The 12,945-nt window shown below is 40.3% G+C and overlaps 1 gene segment (V, D, J or C); it reads left to right on the forward strand.

Moving 5' to 3' along the window:
• Window positions 1–1,841: 1,841 nt before the first annotated feature.
• On the forward strand, window positions 1,842–3,161 carry LOC100683976. The segment is given in 2 exon segments: window positions 1,842–2,224; window positions 2,417–3,161. Coding segments are annotated over 2 exon segments (618 nt in total).
• Window positions 3,162–12,945: the final 9,784 nt, after the last annotated feature.

The raw sequence follows: 12,945 nt of genomic DNA on the forward strand, positions 1-12,945 counted from the left end.
GTGGTATCTCATTGTGGTTTTGATTTGTATTTCCCTGACGGCAAGTGATGCGGAGCATTTTCTCATGTGCTTGTTGGCCATGTCTATGTCTTCCTCTGTGAGATTTCTGTTCATGTCTTTTGCCCATTTCATGATTGGATTGTTTGTTTCTTTGCTGTTGAGTTTAATAAGTTCTTTATAGACCTTGGATACTAGTCCTTTATCTGATACGTCATTTGTAAGTATCTTCTCCCATTCTGTAGGTTATTTTTTAGTTTTGTTGACTGTTTCTTTTGCTGTGCAAAAGCTTCTTATCTTGATGAAGTCCCAATGGTTCATTTTTGCTTTTGTTTCTCTTGCCTTCGTGGATGTATCTTGCAAGAAGTTACTGTGGCCAAGTTCAAAGAGGGTGTTGCCTGTGCTCTCCTCTAGGATTTTGATGTAATCTTGTCTCACAGTTTGATCTCTTTAACTAAGAAGCTTTTTATTATATTTCTCTATCTTATTTTTTCGCATTGCATGTTTTGGTTTGTTTCTTAAATTTCACATGAATGACATATATGGTATTTGTCTCTCTCTCTCTCTGACTTACTTATTTCTCTCAGCATTATACAGTCTATCTCCATGCATGTCATTGCAAATGGCAATATTTCATTCTATTTTTATAGCTGAATAATAGTCCATTACACTTTTACATATTCTGAGCAAATAGCAAAACACCCCATTGAAAATAAAGCTCAATAAGTATTTAAGGATTTCTTTGAACTTTGCACTCAGGTAAAGTAGTCAAACAAGTATCAAGAGATGAGATTTACCGAATTATTTTTGATATCAATTTCCATGCAACTCCATTTTAAAGTAGGATAAAGTTCACTTTTAATTCCCATTCAATCTAAACAGGTATCTTCTTTTCTGACCATCTTCATTTCCTTCATCAGGAAGCTTGGAATGAATGGGGCAGGGGCTCTGTGTCTGCTACTTGGTCTGAAGTGCTCCTGGCTGACCACTTCAGTCCTCTAGGGGGCACTCTAGGCTTTACAAGATACAAAGACTTTTTGATGATGCAAGGGTTGAGCAGTCATAGAGAGACAAAAATCATTTGAGCCAGTCCAGTTATAGATAGCAAAGGTGGGGGCGTGGGGGAAGAGGGTTTGTGTAAAGTTGATCTCAGGGTTTTAGTTCTGCCATTTCAACTTCAGATATCTCGAAGCCATGATCCTATAAATCCACTATGCAGATAATCCTTCAAAGATGCCAGGATAGGAATTTTTCTGGGCATTGTGACCATGAAAACTCAACACAAAGCATCCCATTACCTGTTGTCAATTTTTTAAATCAACAATCCCTCAAATATTGGCCTTGAATCTATTTCAATACTCCAGATATCCTATCTCTTCATACATCTCTGCTGAGAGTGGAGGGAACAGGAATGAAGGGAAGAAGAGGAAAAAGTGAGGAACAAAAAATAGAAGGAAAGGGAGAAGACAAAAATGACTTTGACCAGAAACATGTGACTTGTCCAGACTCAGCTGTGTGGGTGAGCAGGGTGTCTGCCAGTTGCAGAGGAGAGGTGGAGAGATGAAGTTAAATCAGAGGACATATGCAGACATTCTATTTTTCACCAGCAAATTCTGGTTGAATCATTATTAATGCAGATGGTGACTGTCTTGGTTTCTAGAACTCTCCTGATTTTGAGAAATTGCAGTTATTTCTGTAGTATGCACTGCATGTTTTCAGATAGTTTTCCTGACATCAGTGTTTTTATATAATTGAGTTCACACATTGTCTGTCAATTTTGCAATTTGGGGAATGGAGTCATTCTTCCCTGTGATTCTTCAAGGTTCTGTGTAACTCTTCTAGAAATATCATTCACTTTTCTGCGCACACTAGCCCCAACATTTCTTACATAAAGTGTTTTATGAAAAAAAAAACCCTCTTGTCCTCCTATATTGGAAATATCGCCCCTAGCTGCCTGCACCATTGGCAAGCACAATTTTGAAGACATCACTGTGTGGTGTCACTGAGGCACTGTGGGTGGAGTTTTGAGTTCAGTGAATGAGGAGACTGAGGTGTGATTGGTGCTCAGTGATTGTGGTGGAACAGATTGACTGTAAGAACACAGTTTTTCTGGACCCAAGACTCTACACTCTGCACAGTAGGGGTGAAGACACCCCAATAACTGGACAAGGAATCATGAGGAGATACTGGGGAGCTGTGCTGGGGCTCCTGTGGGTGCATGGTTGCTGTGAGTGGGGGCATCGGGACCAGGGCTGGGGAGCGATCTGCAGTCCACAGTGTGTGGGGAGTGGAGCTGACACTGAGGTTTGAGAGGGTCCTACATCATCATGGTTGTGACTTGGGATATTTTACAGGTTTAAAATCTGCATCGGTAACTCCCCAGTGATATCATCTGTGTATGTTTTTCTCTTTCAAGCAGTAGTGACAGGGATGAAGGTGGAGCAGAGCCCTTCAGCCCTGAGCCTGCAGGAGGGAGCCAGCTGTACTCTGAAGTGCAATTATTCTAGTACTCCGGACAATGTGCAGTGGTTCCGACAGAATCCCGGGGGCGGCAGCCTTACCAGGCTGTTTTATATAGCTTCAGGGATGATGCAGAGCGGAAGGCTAAACTGCACACTGAATGCTAAGGAACGGTTCAGCACCCTCCACGTCGCGGCCTCTCAGCTGGAAGACTCAGCCACCTACCTGTGTGCGGTGGAGGCACAGTGCTCCCTGGTGATCTGCAGCTTGCCCCCAAACTGCCGCTGGGCCTGCAGCACCAGCACTTCCCTGGGGAGGGCATGTGCTTGCACAGAGCCGCACGTTTTCAGATTTTCAGATTTATGTTACAGCATTTTTTTCTCCTAAAATAGGCTCAGCAGAACTTTCATTATACTTGCATATCTTGCCCTTTTACTTTCCAGAAAGCTCTTTGCAGGTAAAAAGCTCAACCATGGAAGCATTGGAGCAAGTGATAGAGATGCCTATATCCGATGCCCTGGGAAAACAACCTCCTGGCAAGCTGCATACAAATTATGTATAAATTACTAAAATGGAAAAGACTAAAAAAATGGTCATCTACAAATAGAGATGACTGAAATTTTACTCACCTGTGAGTAGTTGTTTTTATAGAAATATAAAGATAATATATGCAATATTTTTTCAAGTCTGCATTCAGCTTTATCATTCCTGGAAGTGCAAAATATAATAAAATGATTTCATTGAGAATCAAGCACTCTACTTTTCTTATCACATATATGTTCTATTTCAGTAAGACAATATTCTGTAAATAAATACTATTATTTTATGCACTGATAAAGGGAGGATTTTAGAGCATAACTGACTTGGATAAGCTCATATTATTCCTATATTACTGAATCAGAGATGACAGGATGACTTCTATTGGTCACTTTATACAATGTGTTGACATGTATCACTGACAAAAGTATCAATTTCAGTCACTTCTAAATAGCACTTTGTGGAATGTTGGAGAGGATGTGGAGAAAGAGAAATCCTCTTGTACTGTTGGTGGGAATATGAACTGGTGCAGCCACTCTGGAAAACTGTGTGGAGGTTCCTCAAAGAATTAAAAATAGACCTGCCCGTCGACCCAGCAATTGCACTGCTGGGTATTTACCCCAAAGGTACACATTCAATGAAACGCGGGGACACCTGCACCCCGATGTTTCTAGCAGCAATGTCCACAATAGACAAACTGTGGAAGGAGCCTCGGTGTCCATGGAAAGATGAATGGATAAAGAAGATGTGGTTTATGTATACAATGGAATATTCCTCAGGCATTAGAAATGACAAATACCCACCATTTGCTTCAAAGTGGATGGAACTGGAGGGTTTTATGCTGAGTGAAATAAGTGAATCGGAGAAGGACAAACATATGGTCTCATTCATTTTGGGAATATAAAAAATAGTGAAGGAATAAAGGGGAAAGGAGAAAAAAATGAGTCGGAAATATCAGAAAGGGAGACAGAACATGAGAGACTCCTAACTCTGGGAAAAGAATGAGGGGTGGTGGAAGTGGAGGTGGGGGGGGTGACGGTGACAGGCACTGAGGGGGGCACTTGACGGGATGAGCACTGGGTGTTATTCTGTATGTTGGTAAATTGAACACCAATAAAAAATAAATTTATAAAAAAATAGCACTTTCTGGGGAAGAGCTAATGGATATTTTCATTCTGTTCCACGAAAATACATTGCTCTTCCTTGCATTTGAATGAATCTATTCCTCATGATTTTATAAGATCATTCCCAGTTTGAAAAAGGGGGCAGAAAGCTTCCTGGACCCCCTAAAGGAACTCTTCTCTGTTGTAGCCAGAGAAAAAGCCTTCTGAACCCAAACCCAAAGTTGAAACTTGCATATGGCACATTTAGAGCACATATTAAATTCTAGCATGATCTTTTATTATGTTATGTATTTTTAAATATATTTTTTTATTGGAGTTCAGTTTGCCAACATAGTGTATGACACCCAGGGCTCATCCTGGCAAGTGCCCTCCTCAGTGCCCATCACCCAGTCACCCCATCCCAATGCCTGCCTCCCCTTCCACTACCCCTTCTTCATTTCCCAGAGTTAGGAGTTTCTCATGTTTTGTCACCCTCTTTGATTTTTCCCACTCATTTTCTCTCCTTTCCCCTATAATCCCTTTCACTATTTCTTATATTCCCCATATGAGTGAAACCATATAATGATACCCTTCTCTGATTGACTTACTTCACTCAGCATAATACCCTCCATTTCCATCCACGTCGAAGCAATTTGTAGGTATCCGTCCTTTCTGAGGGCTGAATAATATTCCAGTGTATATATAGACGACATCTACTCTATCCATTCATCTTTTGATGGACACCGAGGCTCCTCCCACAGTTTGGCTATTGTGGACATTGCTGCTATAACACTGGGGTGCAGGTGTCCTAGCTTTTCACTGCATCTGTAGCTTTGGGGAAAATCCCCAGCAGTGCAATTGCTGGGGCGTAGGGCAGGTCTATTTTTTAACACTTTGAGGAACCTCCACACAGTTTTCCAGAGTGGCTGCACCAGTTCACATTCCCACCAACAGTGCAAGAGGGTTCTCCTTTCTCCACATCTTCTCCAACATTTGTAGTTTCCTGTCTTGTTAATTTTCACCAATCTCACTGGGGTGAGGTGTATCTCATTGTGGTTTTGATTTGTATCTCCCCGATGGCAAGTGATGCAGAGTATTTTCTCATGTGCTTGTTGACCATGTGAATGTCTTCTTTGGTAAAATTTCTGTTCATGTCTTTTGCCCATTTCATGATTGGATTGTTTGTTTCTTTGCTATTGGTTTAATAAATTCTTTATAGATCTTGGATACTAGCCCTTTATCTGATACGTCATTTGCGAATATCTTCTCCCATTCTGTAGGTTGTCTTTAGTTTTGTTGACTGTTTCTTTTGCTGTGCAGAAGCTTTGTATCTTGATGAAGTCCCAATAGTTCATTTTTGCTTTTGTTTCTTTTGCCTTTGTGGATGTATCTTGCAAGAAGTTGCTGTGGCCAAGTTCAAAAAGGGTGTGTGTTGCCTGTGTTCTGCTCTAGGAGTTTCATGGATTCTTGTCTCACATTTAGATCTTTCACATATTTTGAGTTGATCTTTGTGCCTGGTGTAAGAGAACGGTCTAGTTTCATTCTTCTGCACGTGGCTGTCCAAGTTTCCCAGCACCATTTATTGAAGAGACTGTCCTTTTTCCAGTGGATAGTCTTTCCTGTTCTGTTGAATATTAATTGACCATAGAGTTGAGGGCACATTTCTGGGTTCCCTATTCTGTTCCAATGATCTGTGTGTCTGGTTTTGTGCCAGTACCACACTGTCTTGATGACCGCAGCTTTGTAGTACAACTTGAAATCCGGCATCGTGATGCCCCCAGCTCCGGTTTTCTTTTTCAATATTCCACTGACAATTCAGGGTCTTTTCTGATCCCACACAAATCTTAAAATAAGTTGTTCCAACTCTCTGAAGAAAGTCCATGGAATTTTGATAGGGATTGCATTAAACGTGTAAATTGCCCTGGGTAACATTGACATTTTCACAATATTAATTCTTTCAATCCATGAGCATGGAATATTTTTCTATCTCTTTGTGTCTTCCTTAATTTCTTTCAGAAGTGTCCTGTAGTTTTTAGGGTATAGATCCTTTACCTCTTTGGTTAGGTTTATTCCTAGGTATCTTCTTTTTAGTGCATTGTAAATGGGATTGATTCCTTAATTTCTCTTTCTTCAGTCGCACCGTTACTGTATAAGAAAGGACCTGATTTCTGTGCATTGATTTTGCATCCTGCCATATTGCTGAATTGCTGTATGAGTTCTGGAAATCTTGGGGTGGAATCTTTTGGGTTTTCTGTGTACAGTAGCATATCATCTGCGAAGAGGGAGAGTTTGAAATCTCTTTGCCAATTTGAATGCATTTTATTTCTTTTTGTTGCCTGATTGCTGAGGCTAGGACTTGTAGTACTATATTGAATAACAATGGTGAGAATGGACATCCCTGTCATGTTCCTGATCTTAAGGGAAAGGCTCCCAGTGTTCCCCATTGAGAATGATATTTGCTATTGGCTTTTCATAGATGGCTTTTAAGATACTGAGGAATATTCACTCTATCCCTACGCTGTGAAGTTTTGATCAGGAAACACATTTTTCAAGAGCATCAGAATAAAAAATATATATGACAAAAGACTAAAAAGTGGCCATGGTTCAAGATCTTTTCTTTATTTCCCTGATGGCAAGTGATGCAGAGCATTTTCCTATGCTGGCTGTTCTCTCTTTAAATCTTAGGTCAAGTTCATAGGTGTTCAGGGTGTTTTGAAAGTTATCCAGGTAAGTTGGTGGGGTCAGGTGATTTGAGGACTCTTACTCTTCTGCCAACTTGCCCCACCTCTCCCAAGGAAAGGGTATTGATAGGAAGGACTGGCATCTGGAGAAAAAACAGATGGAGGTAAGTGGGCAGATTTCCAGGAGCTGGGAGCAAAGGCAGCTTCCTGAGTATGTGACCTGTGCAGTTACAGAGCCCCCACCCTTTCCAAGGACCCCAGCCTTGGTTTAATGCTATGCTATCACTGGGTTGAAATTCATAATAATTTTAGCTTTGTACTTGTCTTTTATAAGTCAAGTCTCATAAGTGGGAGGATCCTGAGCACATGTTCCTGGGGCAGCAGGACACAGGCAGAAACACATGCAGTCTCAGGTTCTGGGTCACAGCAGGCTGTGTGCAAGGTGAGCTGTGGGCAGGGCCACCTGCTGTGCCTCTGCCTGCTTTGGTCTGTTTGGGGCTCTGACATGCAACAAAGAAATGCAGTAAATTTTGTTGGGAAATTAGTACAAAAAGAAAGTGTATACGTGGGCATTTCAATAAAGCAGTTTGGCAGTTCCTCGCACAACTAAACATACTCTACCGTATGATCCAGCAGTGGCCTTCCTGAGTATTTACTCAAAGGAGTTAAAAACATATGTCCAAACACAGACTTGTACACAGGTGTTTTATAGCAATTTTATTCATAATTGCCAAAACTTGGAAGTAGCAGTAAGTCCTTCAATAAGGGAATGAATAAATAAATTTTGGTGCATCCAAACAATGGAACAAGATTTACTACTAAAAAGAAAGGACCTATCAAGCCATGAAGAAATAAGGGAATCTCGTATGCATTTTATTAAGTCCAAACAGCCAATCTGAAATGGCTACTTGTGGTATGATTCTGATTCTATGACTTTTGGAAAAGGCAAAACACTGGAAGGAGTAAAAGATTGTGGTTGCCAAAGGTTGAGTGGAGTGGGAAGAATAAATAGAACACAGAGATGTTGAGTGTAGTGACCTATTCTCGATGATACTACAGTGGTGGATACAGGCCTCATACATTTGTTCATGCCATTAGAATGTACAAGAGTGAAACCTAATTAAATTGTGGGGCTTGGGTGCTATCATGTGGCAGTATAGGCTCCACCATTGTGAAAGGTGTCCTGGGGAATGGGAGAGGCCATGCCTGTCTGGGGACAGGAGTTGCACTGGAAGCCTCAGTACATCTGCCTTATTTTTCTTTGAAAATGGTTGAAATGATTGAAAAGAAGAAAGTCTTTAAAAAATTAAATTCAGAGACATGAAACTAATACGCTTGGAGAGTTAAAGCATTTTAGAAAAATGACTCCCTTGGGATCCCTGGGTGGCTCAGCAGTTTAGCACCTGCCTTTGGCTCAGGGCGTGATCCTGGAGTCCTGGAATCGAGTCCTGCCTTGGGCTCCCTGCATGGATCCTGCTTCTCCCTCTGCCTCTCTCTCTCTCTCTCTCTCTCTCTCTGTGTGTGTGTGTGTGTCTGTCATGAATAAATAAAATAAAATCTTTAGAAAAAGAAGAAAAAAAGAAAAATGACTCCCCTAGAAACATTACCTAGTGATACCATTTCTCCTCTTTTTGAATAAAGTATCCAATTTTTCATTTTGAAATGATATAAAAAATTGTATAGATACCTCTGACTGGAAATTTTGAACCTCCAAACTGAAGTTTCAAGGAGAAAGCTGGAATCTAGTAAGCTTTTAAGCTGTTTTAAAAAGTGCATCTTGCTTTCCATATTAGTAGGCTCTTTTGCCTTGTCTATGTGTCTCAACTATGAAGAGCCCTTCTTTTTATTGTATAATATATATATTATATATAATAGAAATATAAAAGAAATGCATCTCCAGAAGAACATCCTGCTTACACATGGTTCAGCCATGGAATCTCCTGGTCTCATGGTCCATGAAAGACTTTACACTCAGCGAAGAGAGTCCCAATTTATTCCATGTTAATATGGATTTAGTTCCTTTGATATATTATAGATCTCACAGGAAAACTAAAATCCCAGATAGGTTCTCATCTTCAGGACCATTTCTCTGCTTCTGAATAAGCCTGAGGGTTGGTTAAGATCAACCCACTAGATCATATGTAGTTGTGAGTATGGTCTTGGGGTTCCATGATACAGACAATTTCACCCCACTCTGACACCCATCCACAGTGCACACAACCAGAAAGTTAACATTTGCTTTGTTATATAGCGTAAAAGAAATTTAGAGTTGGAATGGCCCTTAGAAATCCTAGAGCCCAACTTCATTTTACAAAACAGAGACTGTATACAGATGACATAAGTGGAACTACTAGTGAGTGAGCTGGGTGAGAAAGACAGAAAAAGACAGTGGGTTTCCACACTTCCTCTTTAGCATTCTTACCTCTGCCTCCTTGCTATAGGACCATCCTGCAGGGTAAAGAGAAAGTGCCTAGCGCAAGCCTGATCATCTCTCTGCCATTTGGGTCTGAGAAAGCCTTAGTCTAAACAGTTTGAATGCCTGAATGGAGACTTCCAACATGTGTAAATGTCTGACAACTTGGGCAGGAAAGGAGCCTCAGATTGTGCCACTGTTATCCTACCAACAAACTCATCCATCACACTCTTTTTCTGTAGGATTAAGCAAAGGTAATGGTGTCATGTGAATACCTACAAGTATTTCTAAGGAGTTTCCCCCAAATAGCATACATATTTATTATCCCAGGTGGACGTCCCTTGAAGGACGAGTGTAATGTCATAAATCACACATTGTTTGCAAAAAGGATCATTGGAGTTGCAAGACTCATGAGCTGACAGTCTATGAAGAAGGTAGATGAAGGTTTTCTAGGCCAAACTTTGACCATAAGTAAAACAGTATTCTATGAAATCATTGTAAAGCCAGGAATTTTGCCCAAGCTGTGGCCTTATCTGTGCAACAGTTAACACATGGAAGAAAGTAATTCATAAAAATGGTCACATTCACACAATTACTTTCAGTTTTGAGTGTCAAGCCTCAAAAGTGAAAATAATACCTTCCTCTGAGAAGAGGAAAACTAGCCCAGAGTAGAGTTTGAGAATTCTTGTTTCATGGGGAATGGGTGAGAGAATGGAAGGTTCTCGGAATCAAGACATTTTCCATATTTAAAAACACAATTCATATATACACATATTTTATGTATTGAGTTGATATTCTTCACTGTAGCTATCATTATTTTTTTATAATAAATTTATTTTTTATTGGTGTTCAATTTGCCAACATACAGAATAACACCCAGTGCTCATCCCGTCAAGTGCCCCCCTCAGTGCCCGTCACCCATTCACCCCCACCCCCCACCCTCCTCCCCTACCACCACCCCTACTTCATTTCCCAGAGTTAGGAGTCTTTATGTTCTGTCTCCCTCTCTGATATTACCCACACACTTCTTCTCCCTTCCCTTTTATTCCCTATTACTATTATTTATATTCCCCAAATGAATGAGACCATATAATGTTTGTCCTTCTCTGATTGACTTACTTCACTCAGCATAATACCCTCCAGTTCCATCCACGTTGAAGCAAATGGTGGGTATTTGTCGTTTCTAATGGCTGAGTAATATTCCATTGTATACATAAACCACATCTTCTTTATCCATTCATCTTTTGATGGACACCGAGGCTCCTCCCACAGTTTGGCTATTGTGGACATTGCTGCTAGAAACATCGGGGTGCAGGTGTTTAATGTCTTTTTGTTGTCTGATTGCTAAGGCTAGGACTTCCAGTACTATGTTGAAGAGCAGTGGTGAGAGTGGACATCCCTGTCTTGTTCCTGATCTTAGGGGAAAGGCTCCCAGTGCTTCCCCATTGAGAATGATATTTGCTGTGGGCTTTTCATAGATGCCTTTTAAGATGTTGAGGAATGTTCCCTCCATCCCTACACTCTGAAGAGTTTTGATCAGGAATGGATGCTGTATTTTGTCAAATGCTTTCTCTGCATCTAATGAGAGGATCATATGGTTCTTGGTTTTTCTCTTGCTGATATGATGAATCACATTGATTGTTTTACGGGTGTTGAACCAGCCTTGTGTCCCGGGGATAAATCCTACTTGGTCATGGTGAATAATTTTCTTAATGTACTGTTGGATCCTATTGGCTAGTATCTTGTTGAGAATTTTTGCATCCATGTTCATCAGGGATATTGGTCTGTAATTCTCCTTTTTTGTGGGGTCTTTGTCTGGTTTTGGAATTAAGGTGATGCTGGCCTCATAGAACGAGTTTGGAAGTACTCCATCTCTTTCTATCTTTCCAAACAGCTTTCGTAGAATAGGTATGGTTTCTTCTTTAAACGTTTGATAAAATTCCCCAGGGAAGCCATCTGGCCCTGGACTTTTGTGTCTTGGGAGGTTTTTGATGACTGTTTCAATTTCCTCCCTGGTTATTGGCCTGTTAAGGTTTTCTATTTCTTCCTGTTCCAGTTTTGGTAGTTTGTGGCTTTCCAGGAATGCGTCCATTTCTTCTAGATTGCCTAATTTATTGGCGTATAGCTGTTCATAATATGTTTTTAAAATCGTTTGTATTTCCTTGGTGTTGGTAATGATCTCTCCTTTCTCATTCATGATTTTATTAATTTGAGTCTTCCCTCTCTTCTTTTTAATAAGGCTGGCTAATGGTTTATCTACCTTATTAATTATTTCAAAGAACCAACTCCTGGTTCTGTTGATGTGTTCCACAGTTCTTCTGGTCTCGATTACGTTGAGTTCTGCTCGAATCTTTATTAACTCCCTTCTCTCCTGGGTGTAGGATCTATTTGCTGTTTTTTTCTCTAGCTCCATTATGTGTAAGGTTAGCTTTTGTATTTGAGTTCTTTCCAGTTTTTGAATGGATGCTTGTATTGCGATGTATTTCCCCATTAGGACTGCTTTTGCTGCATCCCAAAGATTTTGAACGGTTGTATCTTCATTCTCATTAGTTTCCATGAATCTTTTAAATTCTTCCTTAATTTCCTGGTTGACCCTTTCATCTTTTAGCAGGATGGTCCTTAACCTCCACGTGTTTCAGGTCCTTCCAAACTTCTTGTTGTGATTTAGTTCTAATTCAAGGCATTATGGTCTGAGAATATGCAGGGGATGATCCCAATCTTTTGGTATCAGTTCAGACCCGATTTGTGACCCAATATGTGGTCTATTCCAGAGAAAGTTCCATGTGCACTTGAGAAGAATGTGTATTCAGTTGAGTTTGGATGTAAAGTTCTGTAGATATCTGTGAAATCCATCTGGTCCAGTGTATCATTTAAAGCTCTCGTTTCTTTGGAGATGTTGTGCTTAGAAGACCTATCGAGTATAGAAAGAGCTAGATTGAAGTCACCAAGTATAAGTGTATTATTATCTAAGTATTTCTTCACTTTGGTTAATAATTGATTGATACATTTGGCAGCTCCCACATTCGGGGCATATATATTGATGATTGTTAAGTTCTCTTGTTGAATAGATCATTTAAGTATGATATAGTGTCCCTCTTCACCTCTCACTACAGTCTTCGGGGTATATTTTAGTTTATCTGATATAAAGATGGCTACCCCTGCTTTCTTTTGAGGACCATTCGAATGGTAAATGGTTTTCCAACCTTTTATTTTCAGGCTGTAGGAGTCCTTCTGTCTAAAATGAGTCTCTTGTAGACAGCAAATAGATGGGTCCTGCTTTTTTATCCAGTCTGAAACCCTGCGCCTTTTGATGGGGTCATTAAGCCCATTCACATTCAGAGTTACTATTGAGAGATATGAGTTTAGTGTCATCATGATATCTATTCAGTCCTTGTTTTTGTGGATTGTCCACTGAACTTCTTCTTAAAGAGGAATTTTAAGAATCCCCCTTAAAATTTCTTGCAGAGCTGGTTTGGAGGTCACATATTCTTTCAGTTGCTGCCTGTCTTGGAAGCTCTTTATCTCTCCTTCCATTTTGAATGAGAGCCTTGCTGGATAAAGTATTCTTGGTTGCATTTTCTTCTCATTTAGGACCCTGAATATATCCTGCCAGCCTTTTCTGACCGGCCAGGTCTCTGTGGAGAGGTCTGCTGTTACCCTAATGCTCCTCCCCATAAAAGTCAGGGATTTCTTGTCTCTTGCTGCTTTAGGGATCTTCTCTTTATCTTTGGAATTTGCAAGCTTCACTATTAAA

The sequence above is a fragment of the Canis lupus genome, chromosome 8 (assembly GCF_011100685.1).
Source record: "Canis lupus familiaris isolate Mischka breed German Shepherd chromosome 8, alternate assembly UU_Cfam_GSD_1.0, whole genome shotgun sequence".
NCBI classification, from domain to species: domain Eukaryota; kingdom Metazoa; phylum Chordata; class Mammalia; order Carnivora; family Canidae; genus Canis; species Canis lupus.